The 24,404-nt window shown below is 42.7% G+C and overlaps 1 protein-coding gene across 3 annotated transcripts in view; it reads right to left on the bottom strand.

Annotated features, from left to right (window-relative positions):
* Window positions 1-511: 511 nt before the first annotated feature.
* Window positions 512-24,404, bottom strand: part of palm3 (paralemmin 3) — a 46,824-nt gene continuing 22,931 nt past the window's right edge. For 2 of the 3 annotated variants that reach the window (XM_080722121.1, XM_080722120.1), the window contains exons 2-8: window positions 22,072-22,124; window positions 21,136-21,216; window positions 15,788-15,918; window positions 13,355-13,433; window positions 10,785-10,815; window positions 8,995-9,048; window positions 514-4,334 (exon numbers count right to left, since the gene is read on the bottom strand). In XM_080722121.1, the coding sequence (XP_080578247.1) occupies window positions 3,199-4,334; window positions 8,995-9,048; window positions 10,785-10,815; window positions 13,355-13,433; window positions 15,788-15,918; window positions 21,136-21,216; window positions 22,072-22,119 (1,560 nt within the window). In that variant the 5' untranslated portion in view covers window positions 22,120-22,124 and the 3' untranslated portion in view covers window positions 514-3,198. Of the gene's footprint in view, window positions 4,335-8,994; window positions 9,049-10,784; window positions 10,816-13,354; window positions 13,434-15,787; window positions 15,919-21,135; window positions 21,217-22,071; window positions 22,125-24,404 lie in introns of all 3 variants that reach the window. The other variant, XM_080722122.1, reaches the window with a different exon arrangement.

The following is a 24,404-nucleotide window of genomic DNA, read 5'->3' as shown; positions in this document are numbered from 1 at the left end:
TGGGTGACACGTTATTTGGTCCATAAACTGTAGAAGTGTAAACTAAGTGCCTTGACAGACCAAGCCGACATTGGCTGAAAAGCCATCCATGAGTGTCTATGGCCAGCAACCACAACTTGTATAGCGTGCATAGAACAAGTATATAACTTGTATGCCTATTACACCCACCTTCTAAACAGGAACAGTGTGAAAATGCATTGTTCAGATATTTACAACATGTGGGCCAGGGCCCACATTAATCATAATTGAGGCAATTATGAGATCGAGTCATACTGTATCACCCAGCCCTAACATTTTTTGTTTTGTTTTACAGGAAATTAAGTCTTTCCATTTGTGGCTTTTGTTGCATTGGAAATGTATGCAAGCTCTATATACTCCACAAAGTTGACTGAAATATTCAGTATTGGTGCTAGCTAGATGGAACCTAGTGTAGTGTAAAAGTACAAAACTGGACAAAGGCCAACCTGTTCTATGCAATTTATTCACAATTACAGTTGCCTGTCTCCAAATTAACAAACAGTGCTGCTATAAAAGCAATGAAAGTATGGATTTCCAGAGCCTCAGCTCCCTCAAACATCATTTTGCCATTTGGGATGACCTCCTAAAACTTAAATTGTGCCTACTTTCCATTCCATTAACTCGGAAACAATAAGTTATAAAGAACAACTAAATTCTATTTTCCAGTGAGATGCCACTTCAAGCATACAACCAGAGAGTGAAGGTCCAACACAGAATGCATCCATTTTACCTTTATACTGAAGACCAACTGTTTTCATAGCTTTGATTCTGTGTAGAGGAGACAGAATACAGAATGCACAGGGTGCTGCCGCTTGTGTGTTACTGGAACACGGCCAGGGCAGAGAAAAGACTTTTAGCTTTTTACCCCTTTTTCTCTCCAATTTAGTTATTTAGTCTGCAATAAATTCTTCCCCACACACATTTGTGTGTTGTATCACTGCGCCACCCGAGTGCCCTCAAATGATATTCTAATACAAACCTGCAATCGGTACTTGCAGTCTGAAAACCGTTTAGTTTGCATAGTGATTTATTGCTCTGAGGATATTTTGCACTCTTAAAAGGAATTGCTACTAGGTATATAGAACAGCGTATTCAACATAGATCCAACATGTATTTTGATGCAGTAAATGGCATGTTTCCTTTTGATATATTTCTAAACCTTTGAGTGAAGAACACCTGCTAGGAGTTGTGATGGGTGAAACAATCAGCACTCTAAGATGATACTGTACAGCAGTTAGTTCTCAACCTTTTCATGTCAAGGTCACGGACCCCCAGATTGATATAGGCCTATATTTGGCCACAGAACCCCACCTGAAAATGTTTTGTAACAGGGACCTCCGGAAGCTAAGATTTTAATTCTTTCAATACTTATATTCAAAGATTTGCACGAACGTTCAATATTTTTTCAAAAATAGCAGAAACTTTAAAATATGGTTAAAGAGGTAAAAAAAATGTTAATACACAAGTTTTTAGCCCGACAGTAACGATGTGTGCAATTATGTCATTTCAGCACAAAAATCCAAAGTTTACCGAACAGAAGGATGGCATTGAAACAATGTTTCACAAACTTGTTTAATCATTAAACCATGTTCACTGGTTTCCTAACTGACAAGCTCAAAAAATTACCCAGACATTCTCAATTCCAGTAAGTGACGCCCGATTTATACTCCGTCATATGACGGCGTCTCATGCTGAAAATAACCGATCTACAAGCTCACAACGTGTCACGATGCAATGCATGATGAGCTTGTAGATCAGCTATTATTGACGCGAGACACTGTCGTAAGACGGAGTACATTCAGCATTACTTGTATATAAAGTCGCGCGCGCAGACACACACACACACACACACACACACACACACACACACACACACACACACACACACACACACACACACACACACACACACACACACACACACACACACACACACACACACACACACACACACACACACACACACACACACACACACACACACACACACAGAGCAATCTCAGGAGCTGTGGAACATCTCTTAAAAACATCTTTTGTAAAATACAAAATACATTGTTTTAGCTATTCTAAAAGTAATTTCCCTTTTAAAAGATGACCACGAGCACAGACAAAACCATACTTAATGTAGGATACCGTGTCAGTTAACAGGAGAAACCATTACATACAAATGGGCTGTCGGCCGACATTGGACATTTCCCATGAGTTTGTAGGGTAAATAATATACACATTTTAGACCCTGTAGTGTAGATGGATCACACAAATCTCTCTCTTTAACATTAAATCAATTAAATAATGTAGCGCTTAGAATCACTAAAATAACACACAATGCAGTATCCTCTCAACACGCCTGGACCTTAGAACATATTCCAGTTCGGTCTAAAGCATGTTTAGACGCTGTCACATTTAGAGATTATATACTAAATACTAGACTAAATTACAGAACATTTCCAGATTCATATTTGGTCCCTGTTTTTCAGTAACTATGTACAAGTATTTGATATGCGAGTATAGGCTTGTTGGGTGTTGGAAGTTCTCAGAACTATGCCACTGGAGTAGCATAACAAAGAAAACCCCAATTACTCTGTCAACAAAGCAAAGCAGATCAAATCAAACATCAACTGTATAAAACTATAAGCGTGTGAGGGGGATTCTAAAGCTGTACACAGTACGATCTGTAATGTTAATTTAACTCAGCGTAAAAATGGATGGACCCGTAAGAGTCTTTCAATCGTTTTTCACTCTCCCACTTCTCCTGAGTTAAATGAACATTCTGGATTTGACTGTTCTCCTGGGTGGGGAGGAATATCAGAGTCAGAGAGTAGAAGAAAGAGTTGAGACAAATAACCACAACAGATATGTGAGGGAAGAGAAGCTACACTTGAAGAAAGGAAGCTACAGTTAACCGAAGGAAGTGGCTTGTGGAAACACTGGTGTGAAAGAGAGGGCTCAGCCAAAAGAAGGAATAACCAAATAACCAAAATATAAGGTTAACCACTTGAACCCTAGCACCCATATCCTGGGGGGGGAAACATTAGCACAAAAAAATAAATCTACAAGCTCACAGCTTGTAGATCGACAAGCAGTCCAAGTACAGAGTCCACTCGGGTCCGGTTTGCTAAGTCTAAGAGGGTTTAAGTGGATATAAAACACGAGGGGAAATACAACGTGACGAGTCTGTGATCACATGACGGAGCAGCATTGGCAGTTCTTGCTTTTGGGAGCAGCAGCCTCCCCTCCCTGGTTGGCCCTGGCTGGGATGTGTGTCTCTGTGTTGGCTGCAGCCGCTGGCAGCTCTGCCTGGGTGATCTCGGGGGCTTTGGTCTGAGAGAGCAGGGGCTCCTGCTCCCCTGGCTGCTCCCCTGCATCTGTCCTTGGGCTCTCCTGGGGATCGGCGAGGGGCACGTCCTGGAACTGTCCTTCGGGGACAGCGGCCTCAGGGACGTGAGGCGTGGAGCTGGCCTCAGCCTCCTCTTCAGGGGTAGGGTCCTCCTGTACAGCTACGTCCGACTCCTCGCCCCCGGTCTGGGCGGTGGGCTCGGTGGTCTCTCCCTCAGCCTCTGCCCTTACGGTGACGCCGGGGGAGGGCGGGCTCTCGGAATAGACTGGCACCGAAGCCACCGCGGCGGCATCTGGAGCGTCGGCCGAGGGCAGCGGCGAATCGGAGGCAGGCGCCTCGGAGGCTGGCGCCTCAGATTTCTCCTCTCCCTCTGTTGTGATCTCTACCTCGCCGCAGTCGTTTGTCTCAACACTGTCCCCCATCTCTCCATCTGCCGTGGTGGTGTCAATCTCAGTGGCTGGCGACGACGAGGCTACCTCTGTGATCTCTATGGAGTTCTCCGGTTCCGTGGAAGCCTGTGGAACTGCTTCTGCTTCCGCCGGCTCTTCCGCAGCCTGCTCGCCTCCTTCCTCGGTGGTTTCTGAGCTCTGAAGATGAGGGGCGGCCTCCTCTGACCCCTCCCCAACCTCCTCCTCCTCCCCCTGGGAGGTGACATCATAGGTAACCTCATCCCCTTCGTCTGTGATTATGACTCGCTCCGCTCGCATCACCAGCGTGCCTTCCTCTGCCGCCTCGTCAATGCTGCTGTCTGCAGCCTGATGGGACTCTGCCTCGGAGTAGCCCAGGAACGTCATGGTAACGGTGCCCTCCGGGGGGGCTGCGGTCAGGCCGTTTGTGGTGGGTGGCGGCGGGCTCTCTTCCGAGGCGACGTGATTGGCCTCATCATCCTCCACCTCCTCTTCTCCTCTGCCATTGGTGATCACAGCTGCAGGTCCGTCTGGGAGCGGGGAAAGGTTCTTCATTTCATCCTCAGCTGTGTCTGTGAACAAAGTTTTCAATAAGTAAAGTAAGACACTGGATCTCAATGTTTGGTCCGGGGAACACCAGCAGTACAAATGGACCTGGGTCTGTAACTCTGAGAGTGTACAATGGCTTATCTGTGGGAACCCAATCTGAACTATAGATTGAACTATAGATTAAACCCAATGGACCCCACAGGTCCTATTGGTTCCTTTTGTATACTCTATACATCCACTTGGACTGCCGGTGGTCCCCTGACCAGACATTGAGAACTAAGTAAGAGGTAAGAGATACACAGTTTTAGCTGTAAACCGGTATTGTCTTATATTTCATGCATTTCTAACCATACTGCCATAAAACTGCACATTTGATATTGTTTTACTAGTGTGTGTGTGTGTGTGTGTGTGTGTGTGTGTGTGTGTGTGTGTGTGTGTGTGTGTGTGTGTACTTAAATGTCAAGCAAGCAAACTGTAGGAGTAATACAAAACTAAATAGCTGAGAAGGATGCGTGAGCAGGATAAAGAGAGACCCTCGAGAGCACTTGTTCCCCCAGGGGTCCTTGAGGGGGTTCCAAGGGATCCCAGCAAAATCATGAACGGTTTAAACACTTACGCCTCATTTAAAGTTTTAGGCTATTTGGAAATAGTCGATCTACAAGCTCACAGTGTGTTCCGATGGGACACGTTGCAAGTCTGTATAGTAACCATTTTCAAAACATTGGGATTGGGATTGCTTGATTGATTGATTGATTGAATACTTATTAGAAGTTTGCATATGAAAAAGTACAGGACAGTACAGTTCAGATACAAGGTCTACTAAAAGGATTTAAACCACAAGAAAGCAAAATGGCTTTGTTTGCATTGGGGTCCTTTTGTACTCAATTAATTCCTGGCACAACATCTTTTCAGATGGAGTTCCATGGCCAAATAGTGTACATACTGTATCAATTTGGGGGTCCTTGACCTAGACATGGAAATGTTGTGAGAACCACTGGGATAGGGGGGTCTAGGGGTCTGTCCTCTCTGGGTAGAAAGCTTCTGTTACACTGCACCATTATGACATCATAGACTTCCTTCCAGTACATGATTTGGCAGAGAATGCACCTTGCATGACTCTTAGTCATGCATTCACGAACACAACACCAGGCTCTTGTCCTTTAACCTCAATTTCAGCCATCACCACCAGCTCCAGCTGCTTCCAGTGGTGGAAAAAGCACTTTTTTTTCACTAGAGAAATAGTATCAATACTGCAATTTAGAAATACTCTGCTACAAGCAAAAGTCCGGAATTCAAAATGTACTTGACTAAAAGTACAAAAGTATTGGTATCAAAATGTACTTTAAGTACCAAAAGTAGAAAGTACTCATTATACAAAATATCCCATTTCATGTTTTCAAATGTGTAACATGTATAAACGTCTTTTGAAAATAGCAGATCGACAAGCTCACAATGCGTCGCATGAGCTTGTAGATTGGCTATTTTCAATGGCCGAAATGTATATAGAGCTGAAGTGGTTAATGTATGTTTTGTAATAATAATCCAAATCTACAAAGTAACTAGTAACTAAAGATTTCAAATTATTGTAGTGGGAGTAAAAATATAATATTTGTCACTAAGATGTAGTTGAGTAGAAGTAAAAGCACAGACATTTGGAAATACTCCAGTGAAGTAAAGATACCTAAAAACGTATAATATTATAAGTACTTGAGTAAATGTACTTAGTTACTTTACACCATTGGCTCCTTCACTACCAAATGCATCACTTCCTCATACAGTAGGTCACTCATACTCAAAGTATCAGTGAATTCCTGCACATCCAAACACACATCATTCTTTCCCTTTGATGTCATAATGACAGTGTAGCCAGCAGCCTTCTACCCAGAGAGGACAATCCCCCCAGGGATTGTCTTCATTCTCTCTCTTTGAGCAGACATGCATCACTTTGACTTTGAGTCGGCATCCATTACTCTTTTGCTTTGAGTAGCGTCTCTTTGCACGAATCATGCAGGTGGTGAAATAGCTCTCATTCAAAATGGCAACATTCGCAGAAAGGTGACACGTTTGCATGCCTGGAATGCAGTTTGTTGCTTGTGTAACAACAAGTCCACGTAATGATTTCATAATAGTCTAATGCATTGAAGAAAAGCATTGTAAGCGGTTACAGAAAGAATTGTGAATGCTACAAAGCCAGGAACGTATCCCTGTATCAATAGCATCCTAAACGTTTCTTTGAAACGACAAATAAGTATGCAGACAAGTTTCTAGGAAGCTATTGAGGTAGCCACTAAAGCAGGTGTAGAGTAAACCCCCCTTTTAAGCGTGGATTATATTAATGGTATTAATCTTACCATAAAGAAGAAAGCCCAGCTAAAGGACAACGCAAGCCAGGGAAAGAAAATGTTAAGAAGGTAAAGTGTTAAGATGACACATACCAGAGAATGAAGCTCAAGCTTGCGCATATTTTTTTTTAATACTACTGTGTGACGCTGTAGTATGATCAAGTATGGTATTAATCGATTAAAACATTAATAAATAGAAAAAGAAATATGAAGATAAGAGGCTTCCACCCGACAGCAACGATATTCTGGGTCATGCCAGCGTTCCCTCAGTTAGGCTTGGGGTTACGGGTTAGGTTTATGGGTTAGTGTTAGTTTTAGTTCTGAGGGAACATACAGTAGGTATGCTCCCCAATATTCTAACCACATTAACCCTGGCGTGCCTATTTTGGGCATGCCATTATGTTACAAAAAATTGGCTGATCTACAAGCTCACAACACGCCGCATCACAACACTTTGTGAGCTTGCAGATCAGCTATTTTTTGAATAGCATACTTATAAAATAGGGCTCAAATGGTTAACTGATAAGCAGAGGAGAGTCAGGAAAGGGGATAATTCCGCAGTGTGGAGCTTCTCTACAGAGCTTCTTTTTTTTTTATGAACAAAAGAACTACAAAGACTATTCCCAGGGCCACTTAAACAAAGATCGTCCCCACTGGCCCATTCTTTTGCCCTCCAAAATCACAGCTCCTACATGCAGCCCCTTCCTTTATGCATTTAACATTCACATAATTAACATACTGAAATATTACCAGAGCATGCAATCTATGCATGAACTTTATGTGATGCATATACTGTAGGCACACCAGTGCTTTCCCCCCTTTCTTATGCAAATGTATTGAGAAAGCCTGTGTGCACGGTGCATACAGACCAGGATCTTCCCTTCAGGGATTTAAACAATCTTGGCATCAGTGGTTGATGTCAGTGGTTGACTAGATCAAGTTTAATCAATTAAACCCTATTCACGTTGTTGACCAGGGGGCCCCCAGGGCTCCATCCATGGCGCCCTACCTTTTTATCGCTCTACACCAAATCTCTTAAGAAAACTAGACAGATATTCACCTATTGATCGCGAATGATCGCCTATTATGACATGCCCAAAAATTAACGCTAGGGTTCATGTGGTTAACAAGAGAGTAGAGACAGAATGTTTATTTTCCCTCTGATTTATCCTAAGTTCTACAGTAAAGAATGAAGAATTAAAAAAAACATTGCACCAACACAGGAGAGCGATACTTTCCCATACCCCTGAAGTTCAGAATATTACCATTAAATTAACACAGGATTTGACTGTGTAACCCCTTAAACCTCCACTGGGACGTTTATCATAGAGGGTTAGAGAGAGGAGGTCATTATTAATAATAATAATAATAATAATAGCTGGAATTTATATAGCGCTTTTCTGAGTACTCAAAGTCGCTTTACAACACTAAGTGTGTGTGTGTGTGTGTGTGTGTGTGTGTGTGTGTAAGTGGTAGGTAAAAACAACAACTTTAATAGGAAAAAAAACTAGGATAAAAGATACAAAAGAGATCTAAGAAATAAAAGAATAAAAACAAGAGTAGGTTCAAGGTCAGCTGGGAAAGGCGATGGTAAAAAGGTAGGTTTTTAGGGCGGTTTTAAAGGTGGGGATGGAGGGGGCGTCTCTGATACGTTTAGGGAGTTCGTTCCAGAGGGTGGGGGCGGCTACAGAGAAGGCCCTGTCACCCCAGGTTCGGCGCTTGGGCTTGGGGACCACGAGGAGGCCAGCCTCACTGGACCTGAGCGAACGGGTTGGGACGTAAGGCTCGAGGAGGTCAGAGAGGTAAGGGGGGGCCAGATTGTGCAGTGCTTTGTAGGTGGTGAGGAGTATCTTGAAGTGGATTCGTTGTTTGACGGGGAGCCAGTGGAGGTCATGGAGGACAGGTGTAATGTGGTCTCTGGGGCGGGTGCTGGTGAGTAGACGGGCGGCTGAGTTTTGTACGTACTGGAGTTTATTGAGGGTTTTGGAGGTGATGCCGTAGAGTATACTGTTACAATAGTCGATTAATTATTAATGCAATGGTAATAATTATTAATAAATTATTAATCCTTAAGACAGAATCCAGTCTTCACATGAATACCTGATCTTACAGACTATCCCCGTAGTATTCAACCAAGACGATTACATCATGTGTGGGTATGTGATAAAGTACCTGAACCGAAAGGGAAAACCTGAGAGGGTGTGTGTGTGTGTGTGTGTGTGTGTGTGTGTGTGTGTGTGTGTGTGTGTGTGTGTGTGTGTGTGTGTGTGTGTGTGTGTGTGTGTTTACGTGCGTGTGTGTTATCACTGGTTTATGACATGTAAGTGAGAACTTTCCCCACCTGATCCACTGGTTTCCTCTTGTCCATTCTGGACAACAGCCTCCTGGACTGCTTCTGTGAAATTAAAGGTTTGTATATGTATTAATAAATAGGAGCTGGTAATATGCCTACATTTAATGTAATTATTGATTTAATGGGGCGTTTAGCTCAGTATGAAGCTACATGATGGAACATATACTTTAGATCTCCTCCAATGGGTTCAAAAACACAACATGAACCAGATGCAACCTACAGTACTCTACCATTTGATTAGTTGGCACACAATCAAATGGTCCTTGAGGTTGTTCCAGGGGGTCCCCAGCTAAACGATTGTTAGTTATGAACCAAATGGACTGTTCCATTTGTACACCGCCAGAGTTCATTTAACACTAAGGATTTGACAGTGTAGATTGGGGTTCCAGATATAAAGAACAGTATCAAAACAACCGAAGAAAAATAATCATATTCAAGCATAATCAAGCTCAAATATATGTACAATCAAGCTCAAATCGCGCGCACGCACACACACACGCACACGCACACACACACACACACACCACCAGTGGAACCAGGCTGTGGCTTAAAAAGAGCCTCCAATCTGTTAGCAGTATCCCATATCACCACTCCCTTTCACTGCTCACAAAGAGACAACACACACGAGGAGGGCTCCAAACATTAAACAAATTAAATCTAATTAAAACGCCTCATCAAATGTGCAATGGTAATCAACTAAAAAGCTGCATTAAATGCACAGCTGTAGCTAACTGGTGGTAAAGAGCAATAGGTCTGTGTAGAAAGGATGCCGTTCACGTCACATAAATGTTCTCTATCAGGGGTCTTCAACGTTTTCAGGCCAAGGACCCCTTAGTTGAGAGAGAGATGTTCATAGATATAGTTTCATTGTTTGACAGCACGATCATCAGTGTATTTTGGATTCATGTTAATGTGTGTTTTCAGATATTTAACCAATTGAACGGTCAATACTTAACACATATGGTGCCAACCCCGAGTTTCCCGAGTTTGTATTGGTACCAACGCTGTGCCAACCCCGAGTTTCCCGAGTTTGGGCCGTGCACTATAAATTACATGGAAGTCTATGGAGACCATGGCATCGTGGGACATTGAAGAGAAAAAATCATGGCACCAAAAAAGTTAATAAACTGTACTTTCACTGTACTTAGTCTGCTCTTTTCCCCCTCCAAAGCTCTTGCCAAAAATAGCCGATCTACAAGCTCACAAGCTTGTGAGCTTGTAGATCTGCTATTTTTGGCTTAAATTCTCAGATTATGGACACTAAGGTTCAAGTGGTTAATATAAGAAAGGGGGAAAAAACAAGTTCCTATCACACAAAGATTTGGAGGACCCCCTGTAGTAACTATGAGGACCCCTTAGGGGTCCCAGACCCCCTATTCTATATAATGTATTATTTATCAGCCCTGTCGGTTGGAAACCTTGTACTGCATGTCCAAAATCTTTACTTTTCAGGGAACTTGTGTTCCAATAGATATCATGTAGTTATTATTTAATCACAAGCTCTTGTTAATACTTTTCATTGATTCAATATTAATAAAACACAATCAACCACTTTCACATGAAAACCAAATTCAAATAAAGTAGAGATTTTTTGTTTTTTTGCTTATAACATGATGAAGTAGAATCATTCATTTCCAAAAAACATAAAAAGTTGAAATATGGAGATAAAAGGATTCTTCCCAACGATATGCCTAACACTGTGGTGGTGGTTTTCGCATTGAGCAGGTGCTCTTAACTACATTTTTGTTATATAAATAAATTAGGAAGGCAAAACTCACCTGTTGTAACTTCTGTCTCCTCTATTGGTTCCTATTAAATGAGAGGGTGGATGAATACAATGTTATTGCTACTTTACATCTCTCTATCAGCACAAAACAAATCATCACATTAAAAACAAAAAAATCTAAATTAATTGTCAATACAACATCAGACACTGGAGAACCTTTGTTTTATTTTATTTTTAATTCATGGATAGTGTGGATCTTTGCTTTTAGCAATGTCATTTTATCGTTGTTTATTTAAACCTTTTTAAATGTTGAATGACATACAATGTATGTTTTTTTTAATAAACATCCTTGTGTTTTTAATATAGTGATGTTTTTCTTTTACAGTTACAGCACAGACAATAAAATGCACCTTGAACTTGAACACAAGACCAGTTTGTGCGTTCAGATTACATTAACAGAGGTAATTAAAGGTGACCGCTGGTCAGGATTATAGTAGTATAATACAACACAATTATTAACCCTATCGAGGCCTTAATGAAAGATCAAACAGGCCACTAATCTTGGATATTATATGACTTATCACCACTTGACCCTGCATAGGAAAGGTGACTGATAAATTATGTGTTAATGCTCGTAATCATTTTTAGTTTAGTAAGCATATTCTACAGACCACAAGGGGGAGTGAGTGAGCTACATGGCATTCTCTGCCCTTTGAAAGGACATGGGCATGGGTCTGTTACTCTGTACAAATGGAACCAAAGGGTCCCGTTGTACACTCTTACAGTTAAATTAAGGCTGAATTTTACAGTGTAGATTGGGGTCCCAAAGATAAAAAAAGGAAATGGTTCCATCTGTACACTCTCCGAGTTACAGACCTGTAAGGGTCCATTTGGACCCCCGGCAGGCGCAGAACCAGATGTTGAGAAACAGTGGCGTAAGCTATTGCAAAACCATCATAATAACAGGACTGTCTGTGCACAGTATGTAACTCTGCCTGCCATGATTCAACACACGGTACCATCACGAAATCACTACAGAAGGCCACCAAACATCATCATTGTCCGGTGGAAACCTTGTTTGTCTGAAACCGTTTGTTTTTCACAAATGGGGGAGGAAAAAAACTAAACCGTGTTCCAATGGATCCACTGTAGTTATTACTTAGTCACAACTCTTGTTAATACTTTAAAATTGGTTCAATATTTATAAAAAACACAGTGACCTGTTGTGAGCTTGGAGATCGGCTATTTTTACTATGTTTGCGGCCGGTTACACTCTAGTACAATGAAGTAGGACATTCATTCTTGAAAAAAAACACAAAGTTGAATAGATGGAGAAGGACAAGGTTTCTGCCCGACAGCGACGATATAGTAGATCTTTAACTCAATGTCTGACATAATGGTGTGATTCGGTGGTCAAGGGTCAAAGGTCAAGAGGTTGACTTATTGATTAACTTGGTATACGTATAAGTATGAGAATGGCTGCATTTGAAAGCTTGTCTCCAGAGTTGAGCAGGAGTTGTAAAAAGGGACCCCAATTTAAACAAGCCCAAAAGCTTTCTTGTGGTGTTTATCCTTTTAGTTGACCTTGTACCAGTGAACTGTACTGTCCTGTACCTTTTCCTATGCAAACCTCTAATAAAGTCTTCAATCAATCAAATCCAGTCATTTTGTGGGAAAGATAATCAGGCTACTCTTCTGGCGGTCTCTGGCACAAAACATTTTCAGATGGGGGTCCGCAGCAAAATATATATCAATTTGGGGCTCCTTGGCATTAAAAGGTTTGAGAACCATTGGTTTAGAACAGTGGCAATACATAATAATATATACGCATATATTTATTTTTATTTTACACAAATCTTCTCTTCTGGGGAGGTCCCTGGACACTGATACATATGATTTTAGCGGTCCTTGGTGTGAACAAGTTTGAGAACTACTGATTTAGAAGGCATTTGAGGAATCAGGTTTTAATGGGTTCGATATTTCTGACTGTGGATGATGCCACAACACAAGGAGAACTTTACATGTCCAATGCGATCCACAAGCTCATAGTTTGCAGATGGCAAGACACCAACGTATCAAATGGGGCATATTATGTGGTTAAGTGTCTGTAGCAACCACACAAATTGCCATCGTCTGTTTTTGACTGAAGCCCATTTTAAGTGAAAGTCAAGAAGCAGATAAAGTGAACAAACCCCCATGGCACCCTCTCCCAAATGTGGGGAGACTTCTTTAGTAATACAATAAAGACCTTCGTTGGAGTGAGGTAAACAGTCTGGCACTTGCCTTGAGGTGAAACATTAAAATCGTTCAAGTGCTGAACTGTTTACACAAGGGGGACCGCTCCGCGTTTAAAAAGTTCCCGTCTTTTGAACAAGAGGTGCTACATCAAAGCTACTTTTAGATGGAAATCATGCTATTCATTATTCATGGAGAGGAACTCACTGACAGAACTTGTGGGAAGATTGTAGCTTGATGTTAGATGATAGGGCAAGCTTGTTCAACATGTATTCCAACCCCCTTGTGTCCATTGTTTAAGAGTGTGTGTGTGTGTGTGTGTGTGTGTGTGTGTGTGTGTGTGTGTGTGTGTGTGTGTGTGTGTGTGTGTGTGTGTGTGTGCCTCACCGTTTGGCCGTCCTCCATCTGCTCTTTCAACTTCTCCTCCTCCTCCTCCTCTGCCAACCGTTGAGTCTCTGTCTGCAACCTGACACACACGCGCGTGCACACACATACACAAACACACACACAGTCTGTATACTATGTATCTGTCAGAGCACATGTGGTATATTTGACCACGTTAACCCTGGCTTCCCTATTTTTGGCATGTCGTCATTTAAAAAAGAAAATGTCTAAATTTTCAGAATTTTATAAAATTCCATAACGCGTCGCGATTGCAGACAGGCTATTTTCACGATTCGTCGCGCAACAAAGTTTAAACTGTAGGGCTTAAGTGATTAAGCCTGCTTGTTTCAATATGAGGCAAAGAATATAATAATATGAATCATATCGTCTCTGTCGGGTGGAAATCTTGTATGTCCAAAACTGTTACTTTTCAGGATTCATATTCAAAAGCAGCAAAAGTAGCTGATCTACAAGCTTTTGTGTGACCTTGTAGGATGATCAAGTAGGGCACTAATTTACGGGAAAAAAACACCTGGAAAACTAGATGCTTCATCTCAAGGGGCTTAGCCTCCAGTGACATTTAAAAAATAAAATAAAATAAAAAGTTAAAATAAGTTTCTGCCTGACAGCAACATTATAACCATCATATCGTCGTTGTCGGGTGGAAACCTCGTATCTCCAAGTTTCAAATGTGTACAGTTTTTCGCAGAGCAAAGCCCTGCTTCATCATACAAGACCGTCGCACAAAAGTAGTGAAAACAGCAGATCTACAAGCACACAACGCCTCACGGTGCGAGGCGTTGTGTGCTTATAAAACAAGTTCTAGTGTAACTGTATGTGTCATTGTAGCATCTTGGTGGGTATATACAGTACTTCATGTGTGTGTGAGTGGCTGTAGAGAAACTGCACTACAGTACATGTTGGAGGAGACTGGTGTCCTTGTCCTGGTTCTATAAAAAGCCTGCTTCTTCTAGGTGGATGATGCTGAGGGACCTGAACACACTGCCCAGTGTCATCCCTGTCTGCTGCTAACCAGGCCTGCAAATAGCCATTATTCTAGCCAGAGACTATTCTATCCATTACTTTTTCAAATAATCCTGAGGTGCCCTTTTCCAAAGATATATTATTTTATATATCTCAACGAAACAACACAAAAACATTTTATTTGTAATAATTGACTAAATCAATTAGTCTGATCGATCTCTTGACCCATTTAGGCCTAAGTCCGATTAGTGTGATTGCCCCTGCAGGGCAACCAGACCGTAGTACTTGTCTGACTTTATTCCATCTTCCATTGTCTCCTAAGTAAAGCTTTTTTTCCGCGCTACTCCTCCCACAGTTTAGGTGGCACGCACTTGGGTCATATGTCAAATCGACCAGCTTCATCGGGACGTGCATGCGTGCTATTTTGCGAGAGAGACACGTTACATAGTTACATTTTATATCATTTGTGAATTAATTTTCTCCGTTGACTGTAATTAAAAATGTAACTTTTCCCAAATATGGAGATGGCTGACATCATAGACCACACAAGACTGACACAGTAAGTCCATATATGGGCTTTATAAGATATGGGCTTAATATTGATGACATCAGATCAGGGATCTCCATATTGGGCATAAAAGGGAAAAGGACTGACACAGAGATCTCCATATATGGCCATTAATTTATTAGTGAATTCATTTTCCCCATTGACTTGAATGGGGAGAATTCAAATGGTAAGACGGAATTCATTCGCGAAATTTGGGTCACGGCAAACACACAAATACATTTCCAATTGCATCTTTCTAGTTGTGTTTTTGTCATTGAACTTAGGCTTTGAAGTTGCACAGGGCAGATATGAAAAATAACCTAAATATATAAAGAAATTACTGACATCTTTAATAACATTATAGATTCTAAAAGCGATCTACAAGTTCGCGATCCAAAAGCTCACAGAGCTTGTACATCTGCTACTTCTACTATTTATGAACATGTTTAAAAATATACGAACATTTTTCAACATGGAAATGATAATGCAAAAATAATTGTGGTTAGGCCATTATGTAATAATTGTGACAGGCCTACCAACACTCTGACAGCTCCGCTCGGTTCACTTTAGTTCTAACGAGGTCATTTCAGTTCGGCTCCATTCTTCCTCATGCCTTATCCCATCACAATAACATCGACAACCCATTTCTCACACCGCCGGAGCAGATACAGAAAATAACAACGGTAACCACAAAACAAATAACTGTAAAAAGGATTGTGTAAATGAATCCCAACGCACACTGATCCTTATCAACCGAAATTCAACACAAATGTGACAATTCTTTTGCAATCTCTCTCCCCCTCAATCTCAATCTCTCTCACACACAAACACTCTTTCTTTCTTTCTCTCTCTCTCTCCCTCGCACACCAACAGATCCACAGACAGAGACATACAAACAGACGTACTTGTCAATATTCTTCTCAATCTCCTGGGCGTGGGAACCCCAGGGAGGGGAGCGGGGACCCTGGCTGCCTTCCGAGGAGGTTGGGGACAAAGGAGGACCCTCCATCAGCCACTGGTCTCTGAGAGACTTCCTCTGCAAGAGGGATGGGGGCGGGGGGGGGGGAGAGACGAGGTAATCAGGGTTCATATGAAACAATTAGAGCATGTCAAGGACCCCTGGCCAAACTTATATATGTATTTGTCCTGGGGACCCCCCAGAAGAGAAGATTTATGCAAAAACAATATATACACAGTATATACAAAATAGCACGATCAACAAGCCCACGTCGTGAGCTTGTAGATGCTAGTTTCGGTGCACAAGTAACTGTACCCTTTAGTTGAGGAGAGACAGAGAGAAAAAGGAAAGTGAGAGATATGAGATAGCGAGTTAATAGAGAGAGGGGGGAAGAGATGCTGTACTGTAGTCAGAGGATGGAGGGTGCGTGTGTGTGTGGGCTGTGTGTGCACGTGCGTGCGTGTGCAAGTGCGTGCGTGCGTGCGTACAAAAATGTAATGCAAGAAAGAGTTTTTGTGACAGGGATGAGCTAACGCAGTTCAATGTTTCATCTCACGTCGTCAGACAGAGAGAGACAACAAGCGGCAGCATGTCCACATTCACAACACATGATGTGGTTTTCCCTCTACAGCAAACCAACATAATCAGTGAGCCCAAGATGATGCTCTGGGTTTGTTTTGTTTTTTACCCTGAACTACTCCTTCACTGCTATGAAGCAAAAACAAGCTGGCGCGTTATTGTGTCACGTTTGAGAACGGGGGTGGGGGGCGGCGTACATTTCCTATCTCTCTCTCTCCCTCCTCCTCTGCACTGAATTACAAAAGCCTGACACGCACGCACTCACGCACGCACGCACACAAGCAAGCACAGGAGCAGAATCAAAGCTCATTACTCATTTAAAGGAAATCCTTCCCGTTTTCACAACTTTGCTGTTAGCGTGATCTCTACCCTTCCTCGCTTACATTCCTCCTTGCGTCACGGTGAGACTACATTTTCTCTGTTGAACCTTATACAGTGCACTGGTGGTACAGACCCCTCCCCTCCTCTCACTCTCTCTGTGTTTTAGGTCACAGCACAGAGGAAGTCTGCAGCCACCGTTACATCCTCTAATAGAGCACCGCGTGCCCTCTCGCAGTGACAAACCTAAACCCCACCGGAGTCAGTGGAATGGATGTCAAAGTGTGTGAGAGAGACAGGCATTTTGAGTTCCCACCACAACATAGTGTAATCCATCTCCTACCTACTATAAAGATGTCATTTCATTTCACTCGCACAGTGTAAGATTGAAGACAGGGATTGAAGCAAAACATTATCTCACAACTGACATAATAAGTCTTCCAATCGCAACTTGTGAAATAGCATAAAAGGAGCCCCCACACTAGCACTCCTTTTCCTAAACCTTTAGTAGAATATGTAAAATGATGATGCTTCAATGTTATCATTCCTGCTGTTCCGCATACAACCAACCAGCTAAAGAAATCACTGACTGAGACTTTAACCTTTGCTTTTATTTAAATATAAGAGACCATTCGGGTTTTATGGAAGATGCTTCTGAACATGTATTAAGCAATTCTAAAGCTCTTTAATCTTCAAACAAAACGTCTATTATTAATGCAGTGCTCGACTTTACCAGCCACATGGGGCAGAGCAGCAGTGTTAAAGTTACAAGCCTATAGAAAGACACACAGTATATGGCCTCTATGGAATCTAAATGACATGAAATCAGTCATGGCAACCGAGAACCCCTAATCCATGCCGCCCTAAGAAAATCATCACTCATCAAGGTCTTCACAGAGTCTAGCGAAGGACATGACGGGATTTATAAATCCCATTCCAACGGCTGGTTCACCGTTAGCTGATGCCGAGTTCAGCCATGTTCTGTATGCCAATGCAAAGCAGAGCCTTCCTGGCACCCTTCCACTTCACTGTACACAGTAAACACCGGAGTGTCAGTTCAACCATGTCACGACCAAAACCCTCTAGACTTACTGTAGTAAACCAGACAGAGTTGCAACTAGTATGCTTGTAGAGCTGCAATTCTTTGACGAATGCTCCCCCCAGGATAGGAATGCTGGGGTTCAAAGCAGTTATTCCAAAGTTAAGCTCTGTTGTACGATGTGTCGCACGGTGAAAACGGCCAACATACAAACTAACAAACGCACACCATTTTCACGCCCATAATGACATGCCCAAAAATAGGGACAGCCAGGCCAAGGAGGAGAGAGGTCCATTTTCATGCTCTCCGTGCTAAATTAACACCCTGACTTTACTTGCGTAAACAACTTACTGCAGCAATATCCCCGAAAGAAAATGCACCGCAATCGCTGCACTGTAAGACACTAGCAAAACATTGTGTCCTCTTTGCCTGGTGGTGCTCTTTATGAAAACCTCTGAGCACCTCCATGCTAGTCCTTGGCCACTAGCTCATTGGTTCTCAACCCCCAAAATAATCACATTTTAACTGGGGACCCCCCACCCTGACGAGCACTAAGAGTTGAGGCATTAGATTTTTTATAACATATGTTCTATTGTGAAAATAGCCGATCTACATGTAGATCGTCTATTTTCACAATTTCAGCCTCTAATTTGTCATTTTAGATGTATTAAAAGTCCTTACATTGAGAAAACAATGTTCACTTTTAAGTGAGAAAACAATGTTTCACATTAAGTTGATCGTCTGGGGACCCCCCAAAATAATTTGGGGACGCCCCTGGGGGTCCCGACCCACAGGTTGAGAACCACTGACTGCACTAGCTAACCATTAATTTAAAAGTGTCACAAAACCCTCTCTGTGCACCCCCCTCTCCCCCTCCCCTATAGCACAGAACAAGACCCGCTCTGTTCCCCCCTCCTCCTCTGCTGTGACTTTGGGCTGGCTGCAAGGGTGTCGCACCAAATTCTGGGCCCTGGGTACAAGGATTCACTGCGGGCCCCCCCATGAATGTTCTTCATAGGCCAATCACCATTTAGACTGGGAGCGTATTATTACGCGTTATTTTGTTCGTTTAACTATTGAAAAATAGCAGATATACAAGCTCACAGCGTGGCGAGCTTGTAGATCTGCTATTTTTGAAAAACCTATGTTTCTATGTCAGTGGTGCTCAAACTTCTTCACGTGAAGGACCCCCAAAATGATATGTATTTGGCCAACTGACACCCATCTCAAAATATATAGTTCCAGGGACCCCCCCAGAAGCAACATTTGAGTTACAAATGTTCGCTTGAAAAATACATATATTCAAATATTTGCACACATTTTCACGACTTTTAAAAAATAGCAGATCTACAAGCTCACAGTGCGGCACCGAGTGCCGCGCTGTGAGCTTGTACATCTGCTATTTTTCAATAGCTAAAGTATAAAATAATGAATGCTCCTCCACCTTGGGCCCTAGTAACTCAGCCCCACTTTCCGCCCCAACCTTGTGATGCCCCTGTGGCTGGGCCACGGTTCTCTCTAAACTTCCCCCTGGGTCAGCGTAGGGAGCCTGCTCCTCCCTCCTATCACCTTCCTACATCTTATAATAATAGCCCCGGGCTTACGCAACGGTCAATACCCCGGCTAATGAATGTTAGCAGTTAAGACTTCCTGCGAGAGGTAGAATGAGAACTACTGGAACATAATCGTAAAATCGCGTATTTGTTATTTGTATTACTGGTACTGCATTTGTGATCTTATGGATGCAATACATTGGCGTACTGTCTCACACACAACCTTTTATATATTGTTGCTGTCGGACGGAAACCTCTCATATCCATATTCTAACTTTTTGTGGGCCCCTACTTGATCAGAGTGCAGAATCACGTGAAAGCGTCAAAAGTAGCAGATCCACAAGCTCGGAATGCGGTGCGAAGCGACGCGTTTTGAGCTTGTAGATCTGCTACTTTTGAATTTGAATCATGAAAAGTTAACAGTTTTGGGCATAATGAGGTTCCCACCCGATTCATTTAGACGATATAAACAGATGCATGCCTGCCCAAGAGTGAGTATGCACACACACACACACACACACACACACACACACACACACACACACACACACACACACACACACACACACACACACACACACACACACACACACACACACACACACACACACACACACACACACACACACACACACACACACACACACAGAGAGGAATGTGCCCCCGGGCAGCGTAACACAGTGGTGTAGGAAGGGGGAACGCCAATCCGTAATTGGAGGGAAAACAATACAGCAGCCCACTGCACTGAGAATAAGTAAACACAGACGTAAAACTGATTTCAGCAAAGGAAGGCCCAGAACCAGGAAGTGGGGAAGGGTGTGTGTGTGTGTGTGTGTGTGTGTGTGTGTGTGTGTGTGTGTGTGTGTGTGTGTGTGTGTACGTGCGTACGTGCGTGCGTGCATGCGTGCATGCGTGTGTGTGCGTGTGTGTGTGTGAGAGACACACATGAAAAGGGAGTTAATAAGCTGGAAATGAGTCTGCGCAGAGTTTTGGCCGTGCAAAACTGTGGTCGCTTTCATATGGAAAAGGGGGTGTGTTTGTTTGTATCTGTATGCGCGTTTTGGAATGTGTGTGTATTTGAGAGTGAGTGAGAGAATGTTTGGACTTCTTCACAGGAGTGTGAGATATGCAGTGGTTCACTGGGTCCGTGTCTAAAGGTGTGTTCCTGTGCGTGAAAGCCCGGGTTCAAGTGTAAAACTGTTTCCTTTGTCAGACCCTGGGTCCAGGTGTACGCTGTTCCTGTGTGTTTGTTAGATAGTTAGATAGATCGATCAGTGGTTCTCAAAACGTTTACATGTCAAGGACCCCCAAAGTGATTTGGCTGCAGAACCCTCATCTCATAAATAAGTTGTTCCCTTAAAAGAATATATATATTCCACAAGATAAAGTAAATGCAGAACCACGCGTTATGATGATCTCTGAGCTTGTATATCTGCTAATTTTGAATTTTGAATTTATGTTTAAAGGATTAAGTGGTTAAAATGATTGATGCTATATTAACTACTTTTGCTGGGGACGCCCTGGTACCCTTCCAAGGACCCCTGAGGGTCCCCGGACCCTACTTTGAGAACCACTGAGATAGAGGGTAGCACTGGTTTCAAATAAGGCACTGTAAGGCGTTGTTTTTTTTAAACATTTTAACAACAGAAATCTTGTATATATAAGCCTTTGCACAAAGTATTTTCAGATGGGGATCCACAGCCAAATATATATATATTAATTTGAGAAGCACCAGTGTAATGTGTTTGTATGTGTAAGACCTGTGGTCCATGGTGTACTGTCATAATATGTTCCTGGGTGTCAGACCTTTAGCTGCTGCAGTCTCAGCCTCTCATCCTCCATGTCTCTCTTTGCTCTCTCCTCCTCTTCTTGCAGCCGACGCTTCTCCTGAGAGTCAAAGTGGTTTTATATTATATTATGATTATATTACAGGGATTATAGGAAGTATAGTATAGTAGCCAAGATCAGATACAACAGACACAGGGAACTAAATGCAAAGTATAAAATTGGGGTGCTACCTTTTGTCACTTTTTTCAGTAGGCTATTTTTAGTAAATTTTTAAAGGAGACAGAAACCCTTATAAAATGCTATCAATTTAAGAAAAGAAAAAAAAAACACAAAAGGTTATATGGGCACAGACAGAATGGAAAAGAAGCCAATTGAAGATGATTAGAAGTAAATAAAACAGCATATCGTCACTGTTGGGCAGAAACCTTGTATCTCCAAGTTAGAAATGTCTATGTTTCTCATAAAGTAAAGCCATGCTTCATCATACAAGACTGTCGCACAAAACTAGTGAAAATAACAGAACTACCAGCACACGTGTGCTTGTAGATCAGCTATTTTAAATATTTTAAATCATTTTTTAAATGATAAATACAAAATGAACGGTTTTGGACATACAAGGTTTCCACCCGACAACGACGATATGGAAGAGGATGGGGGGGACACCTGGTCAAACACCTGGTACATGGACACCATGGTCGCCATAGACACCAGGCACCTGGAGTTACCCGTCTCTCCATGGCAACTCTCTGGTGTTGTTTTCCTGGTTGCAGGGAGGCCCTGGCTCACCACACTGCACTCTGGGTAAATTATTCAAGAGCTGTGGACAGCTCAGAGAGCATGGCTTCGTCTGTGTGTGTGTGTGTGTGTGTGTGTGTGTGTGTGTGTGTGTGTGTGTGTGTGTGTGTGTGTGTGTGTGTGTGTGTGTGTGTGTGTGTGTGTGTGTTGTGGACTCACAGCGATGGCCTGAAGTCTCTGTTGATACTTCTCTGCCTCATCCATCATGGCACCTGTGACAAGACACGACAAGGACAAAAGTCAAGAGACCAGAGGTTTAGGGTCAGAACAATCCATTTAAACCCTACAGCTGGTCATTCGTCTTTCACCGAAAGAGAATGCGCAAATACGTGTTAATATTCTGGAATGGATCTTCTAAACTTAAGACTAGTCCCAGACAGACAGACGGACGGACAGACATACACAGACAGACAGACAGACAGACAGACAGACAGACAGACAGACAGACAGACAGACATATGACGCATATTATTTGAGCTCGTCTGTAAAGTGTGTGGCTGTGCATGACCATACAGTAGTTATTTGTTGCACTGGGTCAGTGTTCGTCTGTGCCTCATGAATGAAAAGAGCAGATCTACAACAAGCTTAGATCAACAATCCCAAAGAGATATGGTAAATGGAGAAAAGGAGGACGAGTATATACCCGTGGGGTACCCTGGGCCAATGAAGTATAATAGGGTTTAAGTGGTGGTTACGCTGTTACAACTTGCCTAACACAACGTTATCAGACTCTGTATTCCCATCCCTACCAAAAGTGTCTACTTACTACTTATGCCATTAACTCTTGGGTTTTCCCTGGTGGTGACACAGCCTCAGGCATGTCTAAGCAAATGAGAGCAGGCAGTATTTGTGTTCCCCTGCAGCTGACACTAAATGGTACAATGTGAGAGATCCATTAAACCGTATGAGAGAGAATAGACCCAAACTCATGTTGAAAGAACAACAGTCATTAGTAAGTTCTCACTTGCACACACAAACCATAGCTTTTTCCAGATGATGAAACATACTGTATACTGTATATGTACATAGAAGTCTACTTTTGGGAAGTGGAAGAATTTAAACATTCGAGATTGTCGTTCCCAACGCATTTCACAATTCATGCAATCAGGGGTGTCGCACCAGATTCTGGGCCCTGGGTAGTGGGTACAAAGATTCACTGCGGGCCCCCCATGAATGTTAACCCATTTAGACTGGGAACGCATTACTTTGCGTTTTAACTATTGAAAAATAGCAGATATACAAGCTCACAGCATGGCACCACCGCACCACTAGCTTGCCTTGTAGATCTGCTATTTTTGAAAAATAGTGAAAATTTTAGCAAGTATTTGGCCACAGACTCCCATCTCAAAATATTTAGTTCCAGGGACCCCCCAGAAGCAAAATTTTTGTTGTTACAAGTGTTCACTTAAAAAAAAATACATAGCCTATATTCAAACTCTTGCGGGGTCATGTGGACTCTAGCAACATGGTGGATTTGGAGGGTGGAGAGTCACCAGAGAGCGAGCAGAGCCCATGCAGAACACACAGAATATTTCAGTCTCCTGAGGGGAGAAAGAGAAAGGAGATCACAGTGGAAGAGGGAGAAGAACCGACCTCTAGTGTGCCCTTCATTACACTATGGCACTAGTCTTCACAAATCAACAGTGGAGCTTAATGCAGGCTATGCAAGAGAAACAGTACCTCCCGTAAACACAGGGAGAGGCAAAAAGCACGTCTCCTCAGTGTTTTTGAAGGACTCTAGACAATGACAGCTTACAGTAAAAGCAAAAGTCTCACTCTGTAGGGACTTAGGAGCAGTGGCTTGTGTCTTGTCAACTTCGTCAAGGCTCCTGGAGAGTGCCCCGGAATAGAAGCCAGAGATAAACAAGCAAACACAAACACTGGCTTTGATGAGGAGGTATAGAACAGCACCCAGTAGGCAGGTATGCGCGCATGCATGCATGCACGCACGCACGCACGCACGCACGCACGCACGCACAACTAGATTATAAGAGGCAGGGAGACAAAAAAGTTAAACTGCTTTCACTCTGATGTTCCTATTTTGGGCACAAATGGTAGATCTGCAAGCTTGCAATCAATGCTTTGTGAGCTTGTAGATCAGCTATTTTAGAAGTTTTTATTAGGTCTTCCAGACCTGATCTACAGATTGCTCTGACCTGACTTCGTCACTTTCTCATTTCCCGTCACTTTCTCCACATTGGCTGGCGCTGTAGCCAATGAGGAGGGCTATTAATGTTGTCACGGTTACGCTCCCCCAGGCTATGGGATCGATGCTCTGTTGATCACCTCAAGTAATCCAAACAAAGCCAGGGACGTCATTTACGCAGACTGCAGAGGCAAACTGATTTTAGCTGTTCATTAACTAATTATTTAAGACTTATGTTCAATATGAGCGGGTCCTGGTCTTTACCAAGCTTCTCGCTCGGAGCGGGGAGATCTTAAGTAACATGTTAAAAAGATTCAAGGATTTTCTCCACGTGTCCCCTAGGGTA

The sequence above is a fragment of the Nannobrachium achirus genome (genome assembly GCF_963921795.1).
Source record: "Nannobrachium achirus genome assembly, chromosome: 3".
Classification (NCBI taxonomy): Eukaryota; Metazoa; Chordata; class Actinopteri; order Myctophiformes; family Myctophidae; genus Nannobrachium; species Nannobrachium achirus.
Note: the sequence above shows the minus strand (reverse complement) of the source record. Positions and strands in the feature narration are given on the sequence as shown.